At 45.8% G+C, this 17,375-nt stretch overlaps 1 protein-coding gene across 1 annotated transcript; it reads right to left on the reverse strand.

The window, feature by feature from the left end:
* Positions 1–116: 116 nt before the first annotated feature.
* Positions 117–17,365, reverse strand: ARHGDIB (Rho GDP dissociation inhibitor beta). Its single transcript, XM_010946472.3, has 6 exons — positions 17,207–17,365; positions 7,675–7,858; positions 6,941–7,024; positions 4,988–5,064; positions 1,916–1,979; positions 117–844 (listed from the first exon to the last, which is right to left on the reverse strand). Exons 2-6 carry the CDS (start codon positions 7,850–7,852, stop codon positions 645–647), a joined length of 603 nt encoding a protein of 200 aa, XP_010944774.1. The 5' UTR covers positions 7,853–7,858; positions 17,207–17,365; the 3' UTR covers positions 117–644.
* Between the last annotated feature and the right edge of the window lie 10 nt (positions 17,366–17,375).

Here is a 17,375-nt window from a genome sequence, read left to right on the forward strand (position 1 = left end):
TCCCAGTGAGGTAAATGCCTCCCTCTGCCCCACCTTCTCTGAGCAAACTCATGAATGGGAACCTTCCAGTTACCATACTTGTTTGAAGGAAGAGAGCAAAGAAATGAGGGTCTCAGTCAGATCATACAACTGTTTTATTCTTAGTCTCTTATGCTGCTTACAGTGTCTCCTGGGAAAGAAACCCACCGTCGGCAGGGAGTTTGACCTGGGACCTTCACTGAGCCAGCAGCAACCAGGGCGGAACCCAGGGATGGCAGTGAGCTACCGGAACCCAAGGCAAAAGGACTGTTAGTGCTAGTTTGCCCATTTTCTGGTCTCTAGTTGCTCGAATGGGAATAAAGTAGGGAAATATTAAATGATGGTTTATTGGGAGGGAGAACTTGGTCTGGCCATGGGAGGGGATCAGAAGGGCGGGGCAGGATTAAAGCCTGGATTTTAAGCATCTTGTGCTGAGGACCACTGTGGGAGACACTGTGGGAGACACTGTGGGAGACACTGTGGGAGAGGGTGCAGCAATAAGAGGAGGAGGGGGGCGCGCTGGAGAAGGGACCCAGCTGTGATCAGGGAGGAGGGACGGCGGTGAGAGGGGACCCCGAGAGGGTTCTGGCGCGTGGCAAGTGCAGGGAAGGGACGGGCAGAGGCACTCATTCTGTCCACTCCTTCTTAATGGACAGGTTCCACTCCCAGGTGAGGTGGTCATGCTTGTCATCGTCCGTGAAGAAGGACTTGTTGTGGTAAGTGCCTCGGGCCAGCATGCCCTTGGGCGCCTCCTCAGTAGGAGTCAGAAACTCATACTCTTCGGGCCGAGGTCCATAGCTGCCAACCATGAACGTCGCTTTATCCACTGGGAAGAAAGAAAAGGTCATTAGGGTGAGAGTCTGATAGAGGGAAAACAAACACTGCGAACTGGAGAATTTGAGCACAGCTCACAGTGGCCAAAGCCGAAAGCAGTGGTTTCCAAGCCTGGCTAAACATTAGACTTACCTGGGGCAACTTTTTTTTTTCCTTAAAAACATTAAAAAAAAAAATTGGAGTGCCTCTTAATAATACAGTTTCCTTTGACCCACTCCCAGAGGCTGCAGTTAGTAATCTGCTGTGGGTCCCGAAAATCAGTGTCTCTAAAACACATCACAGATGATTCTGAGTGTCAGGGAAGTTAGGGAGTCAGTGCCCTAAATCATTGGGGATCAAGACTTGTTTTATGGTGAAGTAGCAGATTATACAATAAAAAAAATATATAAATCCCAGCTGGTCAAAAGATACAAACTTCCAGTTATAAATGGTAAGTCCTGGGGACGTGATGGACAGCATGGTAACGTTAGTTAATAATACTCTATTGCATATTTGAAAGTTGCTAAGAATCATTCTTTAAAGTTCTCACTGCAAGAAAAAATAGTTGTAACTATGTGTGGTGATGGGTGTTGATGAAACTTACTATGGTCATCACTTTGCAATATATACATTTACCAAATTATTATGTTGCATGCCTAAAACTAAGACGATGTTATATGTCAATGATATCTCAATTAAAAAAGTCTCAAACTAGTTGAGACCTTAGTTCTGGCCTTAAGTCTGCAACTACCTAACATTTTGCAGGGGCAGGGGTGGGCAGTTCTATTTCTTTTCTATATAATGAACTTCAAGGATCTTCTGTTTACAAAGTGTCATTCTACAAACGTATCAGTTGGAGAAGACAGAGTAACAGCTGGTGATCAGAATGAACAGAATTCATGGATGGAATAATTAGATGAAAAGGGAAAATCAATAATTTGATTAAAAAAAATAGTGAAGAACGGGACGCTAAGCATGTGCTCTGCCACTGAGCTACACCCTCCCCCTAAAAGTTGCTAAGAACTCGAAGGTTAAAGTCAGTGAGAGGCAGAGTTTGGGACAGTGGGAAGTGTGGCTTCCTTACCTTTCACCCCAGTCCGGTAGGTGTGCTGAACATATTTCAGGCCTGACACAATGTCCTTGTTCACCTGTAGGTGGGACAGATCCAAGAAATTCAGATGAAAGAGGGCCTTTCATTTTCCCTCATCTTTCATGCTGACCCTACCTAGCTGAGTCTTCTCTGAGGGCAGAAGGACTGAAGATTTAGTTTGGAAGAAGTTAATATTATCATTCAGCAGGGTGATGAGGCAGAGACTGGAGAGAGGAGGTCACAAGATTCAGTGTTGCCAATCTGGTTTTAATCATCAAAATACTGTGATTTGGGGTTTGGGGGAAAAGGGAGGTTAATTAAAACATCTCTTGTCTCCTTCCTCAGTGGTCCAAAGAATGGTCTGCAGCTCCCCCTCCCTGTTGCTACTGGCCAGAAGAGCGTCCTTGTCTCAGGAAATGTTACACAGGTACCAATGGAAACTGCTATGTAAGTACCTAAAACTCCTAACCTCAGACACGATCCACCTAGCACACGAAAAACAAGCCGGGAGCAAAGCCGTAATGGAAACTCAGGTCTGGAAGACGGTTTTGCCTGTAGCATGACTGTGATGGGAGCCTAGAGATGAGGAGATGGGTCTCACGAAAACCTTCCCTCCTCGGGTAAATAATGGGTGAAATTCACCGTGTCTGGCAAGTATTTTGGATGGCTGTCATTTTCAGACGTTGTCTGGGACCTTGTCACTTTGCCAAGTCTTTCAAAGAAAATTCACTAAAGCAGAATGAAAATACAGACAGCCCAAAGACTTTGTTTTTCCATGAATCATTTAACCTAGGATTGAACTGGGTTGTCTGTTAATTTTATTCAGTGGCCATGTTTATACAAGCAAATTAAAGTGGACATGGCACCAGTAGCTGGGCGCCTTGGTTAATTGTTCACGGATACAAGAATTAAAGCATCTTCAAAGAGTTTCCCCCCAACAATAACTAGGGTTCCCCCTATTTTTTTGACAGAATAATGAAAGCAACCTGTCAGTGCTGCTTTTGTTGTGTTGGCAGTGAGGTAGCAGTGAATACCGCCAGCTTAAGTTCCAGACTGCCACTCAGAAAAATCTGTATTATAAACCTATCAAAAGCAGACAAAAGCTGAAAACAGCTTCACTGAAGACACTGTGATAAAATAAAACCCTAACTTTCTGATTCCTCCGACTCCCGCGTGTGGCTCACAGGAATTGGGAAAATGAATGCATCTTTCTAGAAGTTTCTAAGATGGTCCCTTGGGCCTAATAGGAGTGTGATCTGGTGGGAAAAAGACCAAAAAAACAGGAATGGTGGTGGAGTAGTAATAAGGACTTCAAAACAGAGAGACTCCTGTTTTTCTACTGTTCCACAGAGGGTGTATTTAATATAAATATGTTTGAGGTAGACAAAAAAAAAAAAAAATGAATATTCCTAGTTATTCCCTTTGCCTGCCTGCACACGCCTCCTGAGAGCTGTGGATGTCAGATACACTACAGAAGGAAGAGGGGGACAAACTAAAAGAACCATCCCGGGTTTTGGAGAGTGTTGCTAAGTTTGAGGGGAGGCAGAGAAGAACATCAATTAAGAGAGAGAATGAAAGAGGGTTCTAGGATGTGTTGCTGCTGTTATGAGCACAAACTTTCTTGGACATTTTCCAGGTTATATCATTTTCATTTACATCAGTAAAGATTTAACTGCTTTTCAACTACATATTCTCAGTTTTGAACTGGTGTTTCTTCTTCTGTCCATGCTGGGACAGGCCATAGGGTGGTCCAACTTCATGATCTTTCCTCGTCAGAGTCAAGGCCAAACCTCTAAAGTGGGTGGGGCTTGCAAGCTCCTGCCTGGGCCCTCCTCCTCCATCACCTTCGTGTGGAACCCTGGCGACCAAGGGACCCACACCTCGGCCTTCCCACCCAGGGCAGAAGCCCAGGCTCCAGACCTTTCCTCCTCAGCTTAGTCACATCAAAATTTCCCCATCATGTTTCATTTGACAAACACTGCCTGATAAACTCGACCAATGAAGGGAGTAGCATTCATGATGAAAACCTGGACTGATGTGGAACCCGTCTGAGGCACGTTGGGACACCATGCCTTAGAAACTCTCAGGGGCTTTAGTAATAAATCCAGGGAACAAGTTAGTGAACCATAGCTCAGTGCCGATTATAGGGTAGGCATCGACAAATATTTTCAGAAGGAAATTATTTTGAGGCATATTTGTATGTGGTGGTGAGAGATTGTCCGTGGACCCTGAATCATATCCTGTGCCTCGGGGGCAGGAGGACTGGTGGGCAGATAGAGAGGGTAGATGGGGTCCTCCCTGGTGGAGCCCAGGCCCTGTGGGAAGTGACTGCGCGGGAGGGAGGAGCAACTATGCAGTTAAGAGCAAACAGTGAATTTCTAGCTCATTTTTTCAAAGTCAGTGTTATTTTTCTCCTGGATTTTGGCTGCTCATTGGGTTGTGGGTTTATTCATCATATGTCCACTTATCTCCCATTTCGTTTTGCTCTTACTTGTTTATCTGCTCCACACCTAAATTGGAATTTCCAGTTATTTACCAAGGACCACCCTCCCTGGATTCATATAATCATTGAGCAATTAGAGCTGAGGCTCTGTCTGTGCTATTTTCTTTTTTGTATTCATTGATTCATTTGTTTATCAATTTCTTAATGAATATTCATGAAAAGTCTATCATTTACAAAGTGTTGTGTGAAATAGTGCAAAGAAGAGATGGATAATCTCGCCCGATCACAAGGTGCGTAGGCTGTGGAGGAGAGACGTGACGCAAACAGGGCAATGCAAAGTGACGTGTGCCTTGTGCTTGGGGGTATTAGAAGCTCACGGAACGAGGAACCCCATTGGCTTAAGTGTTCCATGGAGAGGGTCCTGGTTGGGAAAAGGCAGACAGCAAAGGTGGTTCTTAACAGGTGGCGCTCAGAGTTGGGGAGAGGACAGTCCAGGTCCAGGGACAAAAAGAAAACAAACAAAAAAGAGGGCACAATGATAATGCAAGGAATTTGATTTTTGTCTTCCTCTGATTATCAGAAAGATTCAAACTTTATAAAAACCTCCAGGACCAGATACTTACTTTGAAGTGAATTTTGACTCTATATTCAACACCTTCCTTTAGCACAAAAGTTTCTTTTTTCAGGGCTTCCAGATCCCCTGTCGAAGTGGATTTAGAAAGAGTTAATTCTCCTCAGAAGGAGAGTCACAAGGAGATGAATGAAGTTTAAGCTCCAGAGCCATTTGCTGGGCTCCTCAGAGCAACATGGTTTTCGTGGCCCACATTTCAAAGAGTATTTGAGATTAGTGGCTGCACAAACACGCATTTGAAATGCCAGATATGAAAGAAATGTGCTAGAGCTTCTCCCCCAAGTTTGACTTCGACCCTAAGAATATGTAAGATGCTATGATGAAAGATTCTGTCCTACCTCTCAAATAAAGAAATATTAGACAAATACTACACAAGAGGACCAGCGGTTTGTTTTTGTAGATTTTTTAACATCTGTGGCATTTTCTAGTCTTTTAAAAACGTACTCGTTCGGTTCCTTTTTATCATTCTAGATAAATATTCACTCTTGTACTTAATTTTGCCTTTGCGTTTGCAATTTAGTTTTATTTTCCTTAAGGAAAGTCACTTAAGGTGTAGAAGCTTCAGTCTCCATGAAGCTGGGATCTGTCCTTAATTCCTGCACCCTGGTTAGAGAGGTAATTATTCTCTGTTCTTCTCCCAAAGTGATCCTGTATAATTTGACATTCGGGGTGATGTGTGTGTGTGTGTGTGTGTGTGTGTGTGTGTGTGTGTGTGTGTTGCACAGCCCTGTGCAGGTGCCTCATGCACAAGCTGGCATCCGTATCTCATGTATAGATCTTGGATTCACCTCAGTAGCTTTTTAGGTGACAGAAAACCAAATCTGGGTTTCTTGCCGCTGGGAAAGGGGCCAGAGACCAAGTTTTCCCTGCAGTATCATCAAATGCTTCTGAACGGAACGGACTTCCTTCATGCTAATCCAGACCTCATCTGACAGTTGTACCTGGTAACGTCACACAGCTTCACATGGGAAGCAGTCTGAGTTTCTCTCCTGGAGAGATGCTAGGATGTGGGGGTGGTTGAGTTTGTGTGTCTGCTCTAGTGATTTCAGTTGAACAGGAAGTGTGTCTTCTCAGCCTCCAGTTTCTTCCCGCTGACAGAAAGCCCATATAAGGTAAAGAGTGAATCTGTCCTGTGAGGGGGGAACCACCTTGCTGCCAAGCCTCCTGTTCGAGAGTCAGGCTTTGTTCTGTCTTGTGAGTCCATTTTTTGAATCTGGTAATAATTTTTTTTTCTTCACTGAAGACCTGCCTTTGATGCTTCCAAACTCTAGCTCTGTGGCCCTTCCCTCATTCCTCTCAGTTGCCCGTTTCCCTCAGAATAACCACCTTCCCAGCCTCTCATTATCTCCTCAAGTCCTAAGTCTCAGGAAAGAACTTGACCCTTGTCAGAATAAAGTGAGAGCAAATAACATGTTGATACGTACATCTCTAGTGGGGAAAGTTGCTTATTTAAAAGAATCAGTGCTTTAAGCTAAAATAATGAGTATCTAACAGTGGAATTCCTAGCATTATTCGGGAGGTCTTAGACTGTTTCTTGCTTTCAGGTAAGTTCTGTAGCTGATATGAATCAATACTTTCTCTGAGGCTTAGCCTGTATAAATATTACAACTTCAGAGGCATACAGCTTGCTGATTTCCATCAGCAGTCTTTTTACACAAATGTTCATTCTCTGCTATCACGTGGAGATAAAATCCTGAAGCACATATGATACAAGCTGATATACCCAGTACTGATGCCTGCCCCCTTTTCAATTAAACAGAGACAGAGGTTGGGTTTTCCATTAAGCCCGGTAAATACCGTGTGCTCTGAGAGCTATGACTGGTGAACTGGTCCCAGCATACCTCCCCGGAATTCACCTTCCTAGGGTTTTCTTTTGCTGGGATGAGGGAGGTTTTCCCAGTGATGCCATTAGGCCCCCCTGAATAGGAGATACATGTCCGCTTACCTGTGAGGTCCATGGTGATTGGTCCTGGGGCACTTTCACAAACCAGGGTAAGGCGGGTAACAGTGACATTGGGGGCTGTTGGGTCTGCAAGATGCAAAAGGGAATGTAAGCACGGAGAAGAGACATGTACGTGCAGCGTGTGTGTACATTTCAATTAGGAGAGGGACAACGTAAAGAGAAAAGGGACATCGCTGTCTGGAGGAGAAATAGAAATGGAAGAGCCAGGTTCACTGTGCTTGGTCTCAGTGGCCTTATAAACCACAGTGGGGCTACCTCTGCTTCAGGTACTTGTAGGTCCATCTTAATCATCAACAGGAAACATGTCCCCAGTGGTCATGGGTAAGGTACTCTGCTGGTTGGGCACAGCCCATCCCTATATTGGGGCCATGTCTTAGTCTGCCAGTGTGTGTGTGTGTGTGTGTGTGTGTGTGTGTGTGTAAGAGATAGAAGGTTAGGTAGCAAGTGAGAGGACAAAGAGAAGAAAGAGAATGAGAGAGATCGCGGAGAGAATGCACTTCTGAGTGGTCATCTGGAATTCTTTCCAAATCCTCAGTGTGTGTTATTTTTGTCTGTTTCGTTGTCAGCTTGCACTTTATCTCCAAGGGGACTGTCCGTTACTTGATTCCGCGTAGGTAGACTGCACTTCACTCATGTAACTCTGGAAGCACTTGGTAAACTGAGAGGTATGCCCCCTCTGTGCCCCTCCACCTGCCCCCACCTCCGCACACACGCACCTGCTACCACAGGACCGTCCCCCAGGAGCGTCTTCTTGTACTTAATCAGACTTTCGTCATCTTTGTCCATCTCCTGCAGCTCCTTCAGGGACTTCTGAGGTGGGGGCTTGTAATTGAGTTTGCCGTCCACGTCATCGTCATCCTCCTCCAGGTGTGGTTCTGGGGCCTTTTCAGTCATTTTGGTCTAGAGAGAGAGAGCGAGACAGAGAATGATGGTCTAGTCACCAAAAGTCAATGGATATGAACGATATTTGCGGGATTGCTGTCAGCATTATCTTTGCCCTAATGAGCTTCTCTAATTTCCAGTGATTTTCCAGGAGATTTCTTCCTAATTCAGCCTCACTCTCTTTCATAAAATAAGAATATAATGCATTCCGGTCCTTTCTCTGACATGCCCGAATTTTTCCATACTGTGATGAGTACCTCTGATCACTGAATAACATGGACGGAAGAAGAACTCCTTTGTGAATTCTATGCTACAAGTGAGACAACATAGCATGAGCTGTCATAAATAATGAGCAAATACCCCCGGTTCATACAGTTATAGAAGTGGTCCTGGTCCTCCAAATCCACCCAGCCTTGCCAGTGTCAAAGCATTCAGCGTGTACACTCCCAGTTGCGATGGTTTCAAGCACTTGCTGAAGGAAGTTAGCTTTTCTCCCATTCATTGACTCAAGGGTAACTCAGGAGAAGTTGTAGCCCCTGTGATATCTGCATAAGTGAGTCGGGTTTCTGCCCAACACTAACAATGCCTTGAAGACAGGTACTAGCTTCTGCATTTCTTTTGAATCTCCTGTAACACTTGAATAGCTCAGCCATTTTATAAGCATTCATTGATTGAGTTACTAGGTTGTATACTCTGTATCTAAAGGTCTTCTGTTCTTTTGAAATGGCACAAAATAGCCAAGGACTCTAAATTCCTCCAGACAAATTGTAACTATGTCCTTAATACCCCTCTGTCCACCTCCATTTCCCTTTTAGTACCTCCCTCCCCTCTCCAGATTCCTGTGACCTTATGCTCTAAGACCTCACTGGGCATATCCTAGGGGCTGTCTTTTTCCATCATAAACTACATTTACTTGTTTTGTGTTAAAACGTTGAGGGAAGAGCTCAGAAAATCATTCACACTCAAGTGTTGATGACTGAATAATAAATTTCAAAATTACTCCTCTTAGGGCATGTATAGTCAGAGCTTTTCAGAGCTGAAATGAACCTTAGAAGTGATATGTTTCCAACCTCTCATTTAATCGTTGAGAAAATTGAAATCCAAAGGTTAAGAGAATTGCCCAAATTCACGTAGCTGGATGATATACAGAGTCCTAGGAAAGAGGAAGAAATTTCTACTGGAAGAATTTCAGGCCCCACAGCAGGCAGCCATGAAGCTATTTGGGGAAACAAGAGAGATCTTTGGGCAAGGAGATAATTTCCTGACTTCCTTTCATTCTGTTCTGAGGATAATTCTCTTTCCTGCCTAGGGTAAAGACTTTATTTCTTTTAAGTGGCAGAACTATAAGACGTCTGTCACATCGCATCCTAAGTGATTGCAAACCTCTATAATAAAGTCCCCTGAGAGTAAAGCTATCTCTGGCCAAAGTCAGTTGTTGTTTTGAGTTTCAATGTCACTATTATTGGCAACAGGAAGAAAAATAATTTGGAAGTGAAGCCAAGCAAAAGCAATTTTAACAGAGGGAAAAAAAAAAGAAGAGAAGAAAAATGCTATCTCTTGGCTCATCAGTCCTCTTCCAGCAAAATAAGAAGCCAAACACTATGAGGCTTGATCAACTCTGAAAACAGCGTTGCCATGGCCAGGTCCACTTCCGGTTCAGGAAGGAAGCATGTAGGCCTGTTCCTATGGCAACTCTTGCTTCAGCTGAAGAGCCAGCACCACTCAGAGCTGAGCCCCTAGAGAACAGCACAGTAAACAAAGTGACTAACTCAACTCCTGTTCCAGACAGCACTCAGGGAAAGTGAATGAACTGGTGGGAAAACAATGAAGGATGCAGTGGGTGGCGGGTGGAGGCTGTGGGTGCTTTAAGGACAACCATTAAGCAACAGATAAAGAGCAACCCAGATGGGACAAATCAGATGAGACAGGTTCTCCTCTGGTGACACGGAGGAGCCTGACCGGGCACCCAGGGTAGAGGTCACGTAAGAAACCTGCCGACAGGCGTCAGGACAGCTATGTACAGATGAAGACGTCTCAGCCCTGATGGACAGGCCTCTGTGGAATTTACCACTTGGTTCTAACAAGTCGTATGCTTGAAGTCTGACCATCAGATGACATCACGCCCTGCCACTAATTAGCTCAAGGTGATTGTAATAACCTGAAGAGAATTGTCATTCTGTACCCTCAAATCTCAATTTTGAAAGGAGGGAGAGAGAGACAGAGACAGAGAGAAGGAGAAAGATCTGGTCTAGGAGAGCATTTGCTAACCTCTAACAGTGTGATCACAGAGAAGTCAATTTATCTGTCATCTACATCTTGATTTTCTCATCAGTAAATCTGAGACTTAAGTCAACTGCAAACTTCCTTGATTCACTGTAAACAATAATTGCTCTATAAAAATGAGCCACAAATTTATTTGATGACATTGAATGGTAGAGAGGATAATGTGGGATTGCTGTATGAAATTGTGGCAGTCTTAGAGGAGGAAATTCAGAACCACATTAATTTAATTTTGTCTAATTCTATAGCTTAAGAAAAAGAAATATGAGGTCAGATGACCCCATACCAGCTCACTCTGGAGCGCTGATTAGAAAAAGCTGAAAATGTCCTAATGTGGTAAATACAGGACTTCTCAGGGAAAGCCATTCTAAAGCAAAATTAAGGTCATGGATATTTGGTGAGCATCTACTGTTTTCAAGACATTGTACTTTAGCACATACTAATGTTGAAGTTACTCTCTAAAAGTGGAGAAAATCTTGGAGAATGGGCGATCTAGCCATGTTAAAGAGGCCTAGCTGGTTTGATTGATGGTTCTTACTCTTTTTGGAAATGACAGGTCTCTTTAAAAATCTGATAAGCATCATCGTTCTTACAAATGGAAAAAAGGAAAAGCCCATGAAATTGTACACGCAATATAGGGGTACATGGTCCCCTGAGGTCCCTCATAGACTTTAGTGGAGTCCAAGATTAGCAACATGACCTTGAAACTGTAACTTCTGGAAACATGAAGCAAGGCACTGCGTGCTCAAGAGGAAGTTTGCTTCTCTCCCGGGGGCCTGGCCCCACCAGTGACACACGTTAGCCTCCAGCCAAGGGTCACATCTGTGAACCCCAAACGCCGGATGTGCAGAAGCAGGAGGAGATGCCGGGTGCCACCAGTGCCTGAGGGAGCACGGCCACGAGGCCTGGCAGAAGAGCCGCCGTGCACAGGGGACGGCTCCTAGGAGCAGAGTTCTGCGGTACTTCTACTCCCTTCTGGATGATTACCTCCTCACCGAAACACGCCTCGTCGCACACGGATGCTCATCGTGGCTTTGCTGCTAACCAGCTGTGACCCTGGGAGCCAGGGTTCCAGCCGCTGTGATCTTCCTTTCCTCCTCCTGGGAGGTGAGGGGTTAATGCAGACCATCTCTAGGTGCAGTCCTTTCTCAGGCCTGTCTCTCCTGGCCTGCAGTCCGGGGTGTCAGCTTAATTGCCACTGAGTTCCCTTATCTCACTTGCATATATGGGAAACTACCCATCTCTGTTTTATTATTTCAAATGTATGCGAATTCCCCAAAGAAGCTGTGTTTTTCATTTCACCATTCATCTCTGGGGAGCTTCCAGTTCACTCAAAGTCCCAGCCATCAATGGGTGGTACACTTTGACAAAGATTTCCCCAACTGCATGTGTGTACGTTTAACTGTGAAAGTTTCTACTTTTTATCCCCCCGTTTTATGGGCGCTTGCTGGAGTGAGAACAGGAATTTCATGGAAATCCCACAGAGTATTTTCTGATCTCATCATCTAAAGAAGAGCTGGTCCTGTTGAGACAGGAAGGGGGCAGAGCACAGCCATTCAAGAAATGATACAGCAATTAACATCGAACTGGTGGAAGATTCAACCCCCAGGTGGCCTTGATACTCAAGATGGTGGGAGATCTGACTTCTGGTAGACCTTGAGCTTCATTCTACGCCCATTTTAATATGTTAGCATGGTGAATAACACGCCACAGGCGCCATGGCAGTCCCAAGGCTGGCCACAAAAGGTCAAAGATTGGGAAATGGCCAACTTCCTGGGAATCCCAGCCCCTTCCCCAGGCTACTTAGACTGGTCCTTCCACTTATTAGCATATGAAGCCACCAAGCCCATAAAAACTGGCAACACAGTGCCTCTCGGCTGCTGCCTCTCTCTCTCTGTCTCTCTCCATCCGGAAACGGCCCGCACTCTGTCTATGGGGTGTGTACCTACTTTTACGCTAATCTGAACACCCAACCCCCTCACCTCATGGCCTTTCTCTTGCCTTTCAAATGTATCTTTCTCAATAAATCTACCTTTACTCAACTGTGGCTCGCTCTTGAATTCTTTCCTACGCGAAGCCAAGGATCCACACTTGGTAGGGCACGTCCCAGGGGCTCAACCGAAGCCTGGGACGTGGCCCTCCTCACGCCCCACATCCGTTTTTCCTGCGTCACTGTTACAGATAAGAATACCAGCAGTGGTCACACCCAGTGCTAGGTTCTGTTGTGGGGATTATCTCATTTAGCCCTGACTACAGCCCGAAGGACAGGCCTTATCATCAGTCTCTTCTACCGATCAGGAAGCTAAAACAGAGGCAAGTAACTTGCCTAAGAAGACGCGTTGTGTAGGGGGCAGAATTCAGATCTCAGCCCAGGTGGTCTGAACTTCAGGCTTTACGCTCCGTGGCTACGGCTGGGCTCTCTGGGCTGTCTTTATTAAGAAGTAATAATGAAATTAGAGAGCTCGTTGGTCACCTTAGGGAATCTCCCCCCTGGCATGCACAGGCAGAGCTAAATGCTTCTTTGCAAAACTCTGCAGGGCAGCTTTAGCAAGTCAGGGAAGTGTCACATAAAAAGGGTTTCAGTGCAATTCAGCCCTGTGTCACATTGCGCAAGTCATAGAACCTCCCTCTGCTCCAGTTTTGTTCTCTGCAAAATGAAATTGGTGCATTGAAAAATCCCCGAGGCCCCTTCTGAATTCAACGACCCTAATGCTCCTTCATTTACAGAAAGCTGTGAAGCGAGAAAGGGAAAGAGGAAGTGGAGGTGAGGTCGGGGGAGAACCCAGCGCATCAGCATAGAACATTCTGGTTGGGCTCTTCTCGTCTTTCTCTGCAGCTCCCCGCCTGCTTCACAAAGAGCAAGGTTGTTTGTTCGTTCCTTTGTATGTTGTTTTTAACTCTGGTTCTTTGCACAGTGAGAGTGAAAATCATCAATTATACATGTAATAAGGTTAGGGTGGACTCATTCAGCCCCGAAGCACGTACGCTTTCTTCCCCCTTGTGCTTACCACACTAGTTTCCTCTGTTTCCTGCTTCACAGATGCCTGCACGGATCAACCCTCCTACCCCCATGTCTGCTACTCAGTGAACCACTGTCAGGCATTAGGTGGGCTGAGGCGGGAGCTTAATCTTCTCAGGCTCCATTAAAATGCCAGATTAAATTAGGATGGGGACTCAGGGCATGGGAAGGGCAGCACAAAGCGGTGTTTTTTGCTTGCAACTTCGGTGAGATTTCCAAGACACTGAAAATGAAATACACTCAAGAATTTACCAGTCTCAGAATAGGGCTCCCTTGTCCAGTTCGTTAATGGAGTTTCAAGAAAAGGTAGAACTCCCGAGTTTACATGAAACAAAAAACCTGGTTAATTCATAGAAAGGTGGCTCTTTATGTCTCCTGGAATGTGAGCTCTGAATCTGATGGACCGGAGATACAAAATGTGCATCCCCAATTGAATTATGACAGGACTTAAGTGAGTTGTAAACGTCACTGAGCCCAAGTTTCTCCACCAGTAAAGTGGAAACAGTAATCTTCAGTCTTACAGGATTGAGGAGTTGGAGAAGACATGGCAAGGACGATACTGGCCAACAGCAGATGTTTGGCAACTATGTATTCCTTTCCTCCCAGTCTTCCCTGGGCTGCTGTTTCGCTACAGCTTCAGCGAAGTGAGGTAGCACTGCCTGGGCTCCAGTGCTTTCCCTTGGATCTGCCGTGTTGACAACGTCCACGCCTGCCTTCTTAAAAATAGATTCTGTTTCCTTGAGGCATACAGAAGAGACACGAAGTTCTGGGAATCTCAAGGATTGTTTATTAACTGAATCAGCCTTCAACTGGGCCTGTCACTCTTCTATTTCTTTAAAAAGTTTCCACATGAGCAATACAATTTTAGATTCTATTTATTGCTCCCTGTCAGAAGTGAAGCCAGGGGTCACTCTGTGAGTGCTGGGAAATGATGGGAGACACAGGCACAGCTATGGGGGAGGATTCCCTCTGGCTCTGGAGCAGAACGCAGTGCAGACTTAACCCACGCCCACAGTTGCCAGATCACACATCTAGACGCCTGGGGCCGGGGCGGTTAGGTTGTCAGATAGAAGAAGTAGAGCTGAGTGAGGGAGCGAGAGAAATGTGGAAGTGGCAGAAGGAGGGGGTTTCCATCAGAGAAGTACCTATGAAGCATCAGCATTCTCTGTCACTGTCACCTCTGACCCCGCTGACCAGGATGCGCCTCACCTTCCCCACATCTGGGGTCATGGCCCTACAGCAGGTCATGGAGAGTTGGGCTGTCTCTGAAGGGCTGCCGGCATTTCAGAGCTAGTCCAGGATGAGCTTGGCTGCCTGCCTGCTGACCCGGCTCACGTGGGGACTCCAGGTTTACCCCCCGGGGACACCAGAAGCGGCCTTGGATGTGGCTGTCTCTCTGGTGTGTCAGTGTTCCTCAGTGACATGGAGGAGTCGGGGCCTCTGGGGCCCCTCGGAGCAGCTCTCTACACGCCAGCCCCTTGAAGGACGTCTGAAACTGCAAAGCTGAATGAGAGGGACTGTCTCAGTGCCCCGGAGGACAGTGTCTTGTTACATACACTGAACACTAAGATCAATCCGGAAGAGGGTACAGATCTCTAGAAGCAGAATTCTTTAGCATTTCCCTTGGTGAGAGAAATAATACATTCTTCCTCGCCTGGGCCTTTGTAGTACAGTGGGCCTCCCGCTGATACTGAGGGCCCGGTACGGGACTTGGAGAATCCATGAATTTGGGTATCAAGGAGGAAGGGGGGTGCTCCTGGAACCAGTCCCCCATGGATACCCAGATTCATAGGCAACGAGAGAGAACTCAACGGACGCAGGAAAAGTCTCTGACTGTCTCCCGGGTGAAGTCACTGAGCTAGGTACTGTCATAAATATTTATTTTAAATAATCTTCAAAGAAAATTGCATTAAGGCAGCCACTTTTGGGCTAAAGACTACACTGCAATTACTCCATCCATTCATAGGGTTTTAAATGAAGCATGAAAAGTTAGATGAAAGTGAAGACAATCTTTTTGTGAGTTTAAGTGGTGACTACCAGCCCCTTTAAGAAAATCCAAGTGAATTTTTAACCAGCTCAGGTGATGGAAACCAGAGTGGGTGGGAATCAGCTGGCAGTGACTCCATCATTGCTTACAGACTGGATAAACACTGCTGAAGTTTTGGGAACAACATGAAACTCATGGCTGGGTGTGCAGGGTGGCCTGCAATCCAGGATCCTGGGCGGAGGTAACACTCAGGAACAAGGATGCTCAGAATGTGGGGTGGAGGACACTTTCTTCCGTGGGACGTTTCCTAAAATGTCCTTGTGAAACACTGCTTCTATTCATTCCTTTTTGCAGCAGTGGGTGACTTTAGTCAAGTCATTTAACACCTCTGAGCCTTACTGTCCTCCATGTGTCCTCTCAGGATTCTAACATGAGGCCTGACACACAGAAGGCCCTCCACATAAGTTGGTTCTCTTCGTCTATCTGCTTAATTTTTACTCCCCAGGGCATCTCTCTTCCTGCCAGCTGAAGTTCATGATATATTGTGCTCCCACGGATTGGCCAAGGCCCCCATCTTTCCGTCAGTTTGACTTTGCTGAGCTTCCACAAAAACAAAACCTTGGTATGGCTCAGAGCACCCTTCCCTGGGGACAAACTCATGCTCTCCCAAATAAAGCAAGACCAAATTCCTATGCCCGGAAGATGCCAGCCAGTCTTTGTTCGGCTGTGACCTGGTCATTCCACACACGCCGGATCTGTGCAGCGCGGACGCAGAATGAACTACTCGCCACATGTCTCAAGAAAGAATAAGATGATCTTGTTACTCTGTGTGTGTCCTATCTGGATTTAGGAGGGATCTTGGCTTATACATTTAATGAGACAAAGCAAAGGCAAAGATGAATGTTGGTTGCCTGGGACTGACCTCCCCGGGGCCAGCACAGACCAATCGATTTCCCTTGCTTGATCATTTCTGCACTGAGGATCCAACATGCTGACCCTGGGCTCAGTGGTTCTTGGTCTCTATGTGAAGGGTGACTGGGATCTCTAGGTAAGAGCAGTCTGCTTTCTCCCACATTGAATAGAAGAACAGCTCACAGTTTTTCCAGCCCATGGCACAAGTCACCCTAAGTCTTGAGTTTAATTTATAAAACATGCTGACTGGGACATTCTCTAGAAAGGAAGAAAGTATTTCAGGTCATACTAAAGCACTTCCCATGGCAGCAAATTCAAGACCTTGGCATTCTGAAAGCCCACTGACCAGGTGTCCTAGCTGGGCCCACTTGGATTTTTCTAGAATGTATCTCTTAGTAAATCGTTCGGTGTCTCCTGGCTTGCTTTGAGTTCTCTCAGATATAAAGAGCTATTCTGTGGCAACAACAGCTCTTATTTTTCTGCCCATCTCATTGTGGGGATTTAATACATGGCTTTTGTTAGTGGAAGAAATGCTGTCCCTGTACGACGGATGAGTAAGGAGCAGTGTCGTCCTTCCCCCTTGACGGCTAAATCTCACTGTAGCCTAAGGGAGGCGTTCATTGTGCATTTCTCTTCTATCACCAGAAAATTCTTCATTGGAAAACAGGTTAGTGTTTGACAATTTTGAACCCATTTTTTTTTTTCTTTTTGAACCAGTCTCTACGTCTGCTTAAAAACAGGAAACCACATATCTCCACCCCAGTACCAACTCACCATCAACCAACGCATTTCTTATCAGCTTGGATCTACAGTCTTTTTGCTTCTAAGCTTGGTCATATGCCTGCTCCGACCTTGTAGGAAATCGCCCAGGCACACCCTGGAGTTACAGCCCTTGTCAGGACATCCAGGACTTCATCTCCTGGGCTGGAGCGCACACCCTCCCTCACCGAGCTGTGTCCCCTGAGTCATCACCACCGTTCCCTGCCCTGACTTCCCCTTCTATGCAGCCTCCTCAGTGCTGTCTTATCATAAAGTTTGCTTTAAAGAAGCAAAGCCCCTCAAAGAAAAAAAACAAACCCTATAGAAGGCTGTAGCCTCGTTTAGAGATTTCCTACACTTCTCTGGGCTCACCTGCAGCCTCCCCCGTCCCAAAGGGATTTCAACTTACATTCAGTGGTTCACGGCTCTGTCCGGGGTGCCTCTGTCTCTCAAGTCTGACTTCTGAGTACTGGCAGTTAGAACAGGAAGGAAGTTGTGAGGAAAAAAAAAAAGTTTTAAACCTACTTGCAGAGGAAACCCTGGGCTGTCTCAAATCCTGTTTCTCTGCACTGCGTATC

This window comes from Camelus bactrianus, chromosome 34, assembly GCF_048773025.1.
Source record: "Camelus bactrianus isolate YW-2024 breed Bactrian camel chromosome 34, ASM4877302v1, whole genome shotgun sequence".
In the NCBI taxonomy this organism is placed as follows: Eukaryota; Metazoa; Chordata; class Mammalia; order Artiodactyla; family Camelidae; genus Camelus; species Camelus bactrianus.

What these genes read in the sequence shown, in the direction of transcription:
- ARHGDIB (XM_010946472.3), bottom strand. Translation starts at nt 7,852, where the DNA reads ATGACTGAAAAGGCCCCAGAACCACACCTGGAGGAGGATGACGATGAC. An exon ending in GGACGGTCCTGTGGTAGCAG is followed by an intron (nt 7,025 to 7,674) that starts GTGCGTGTGTGC and finishes TGCATCTTGCAG; the next exon opens with ACCCAACAGCCCCCAATGTC. An exon ending in GAGTCAAAATTCACTTCAAA is followed by an intron (nt 1,980 to 4,987) that starts GTAAGTATCTGG and finishes TCCCACCTACAG; the next exon opens with GTGAACAAGGACATTGTGTC.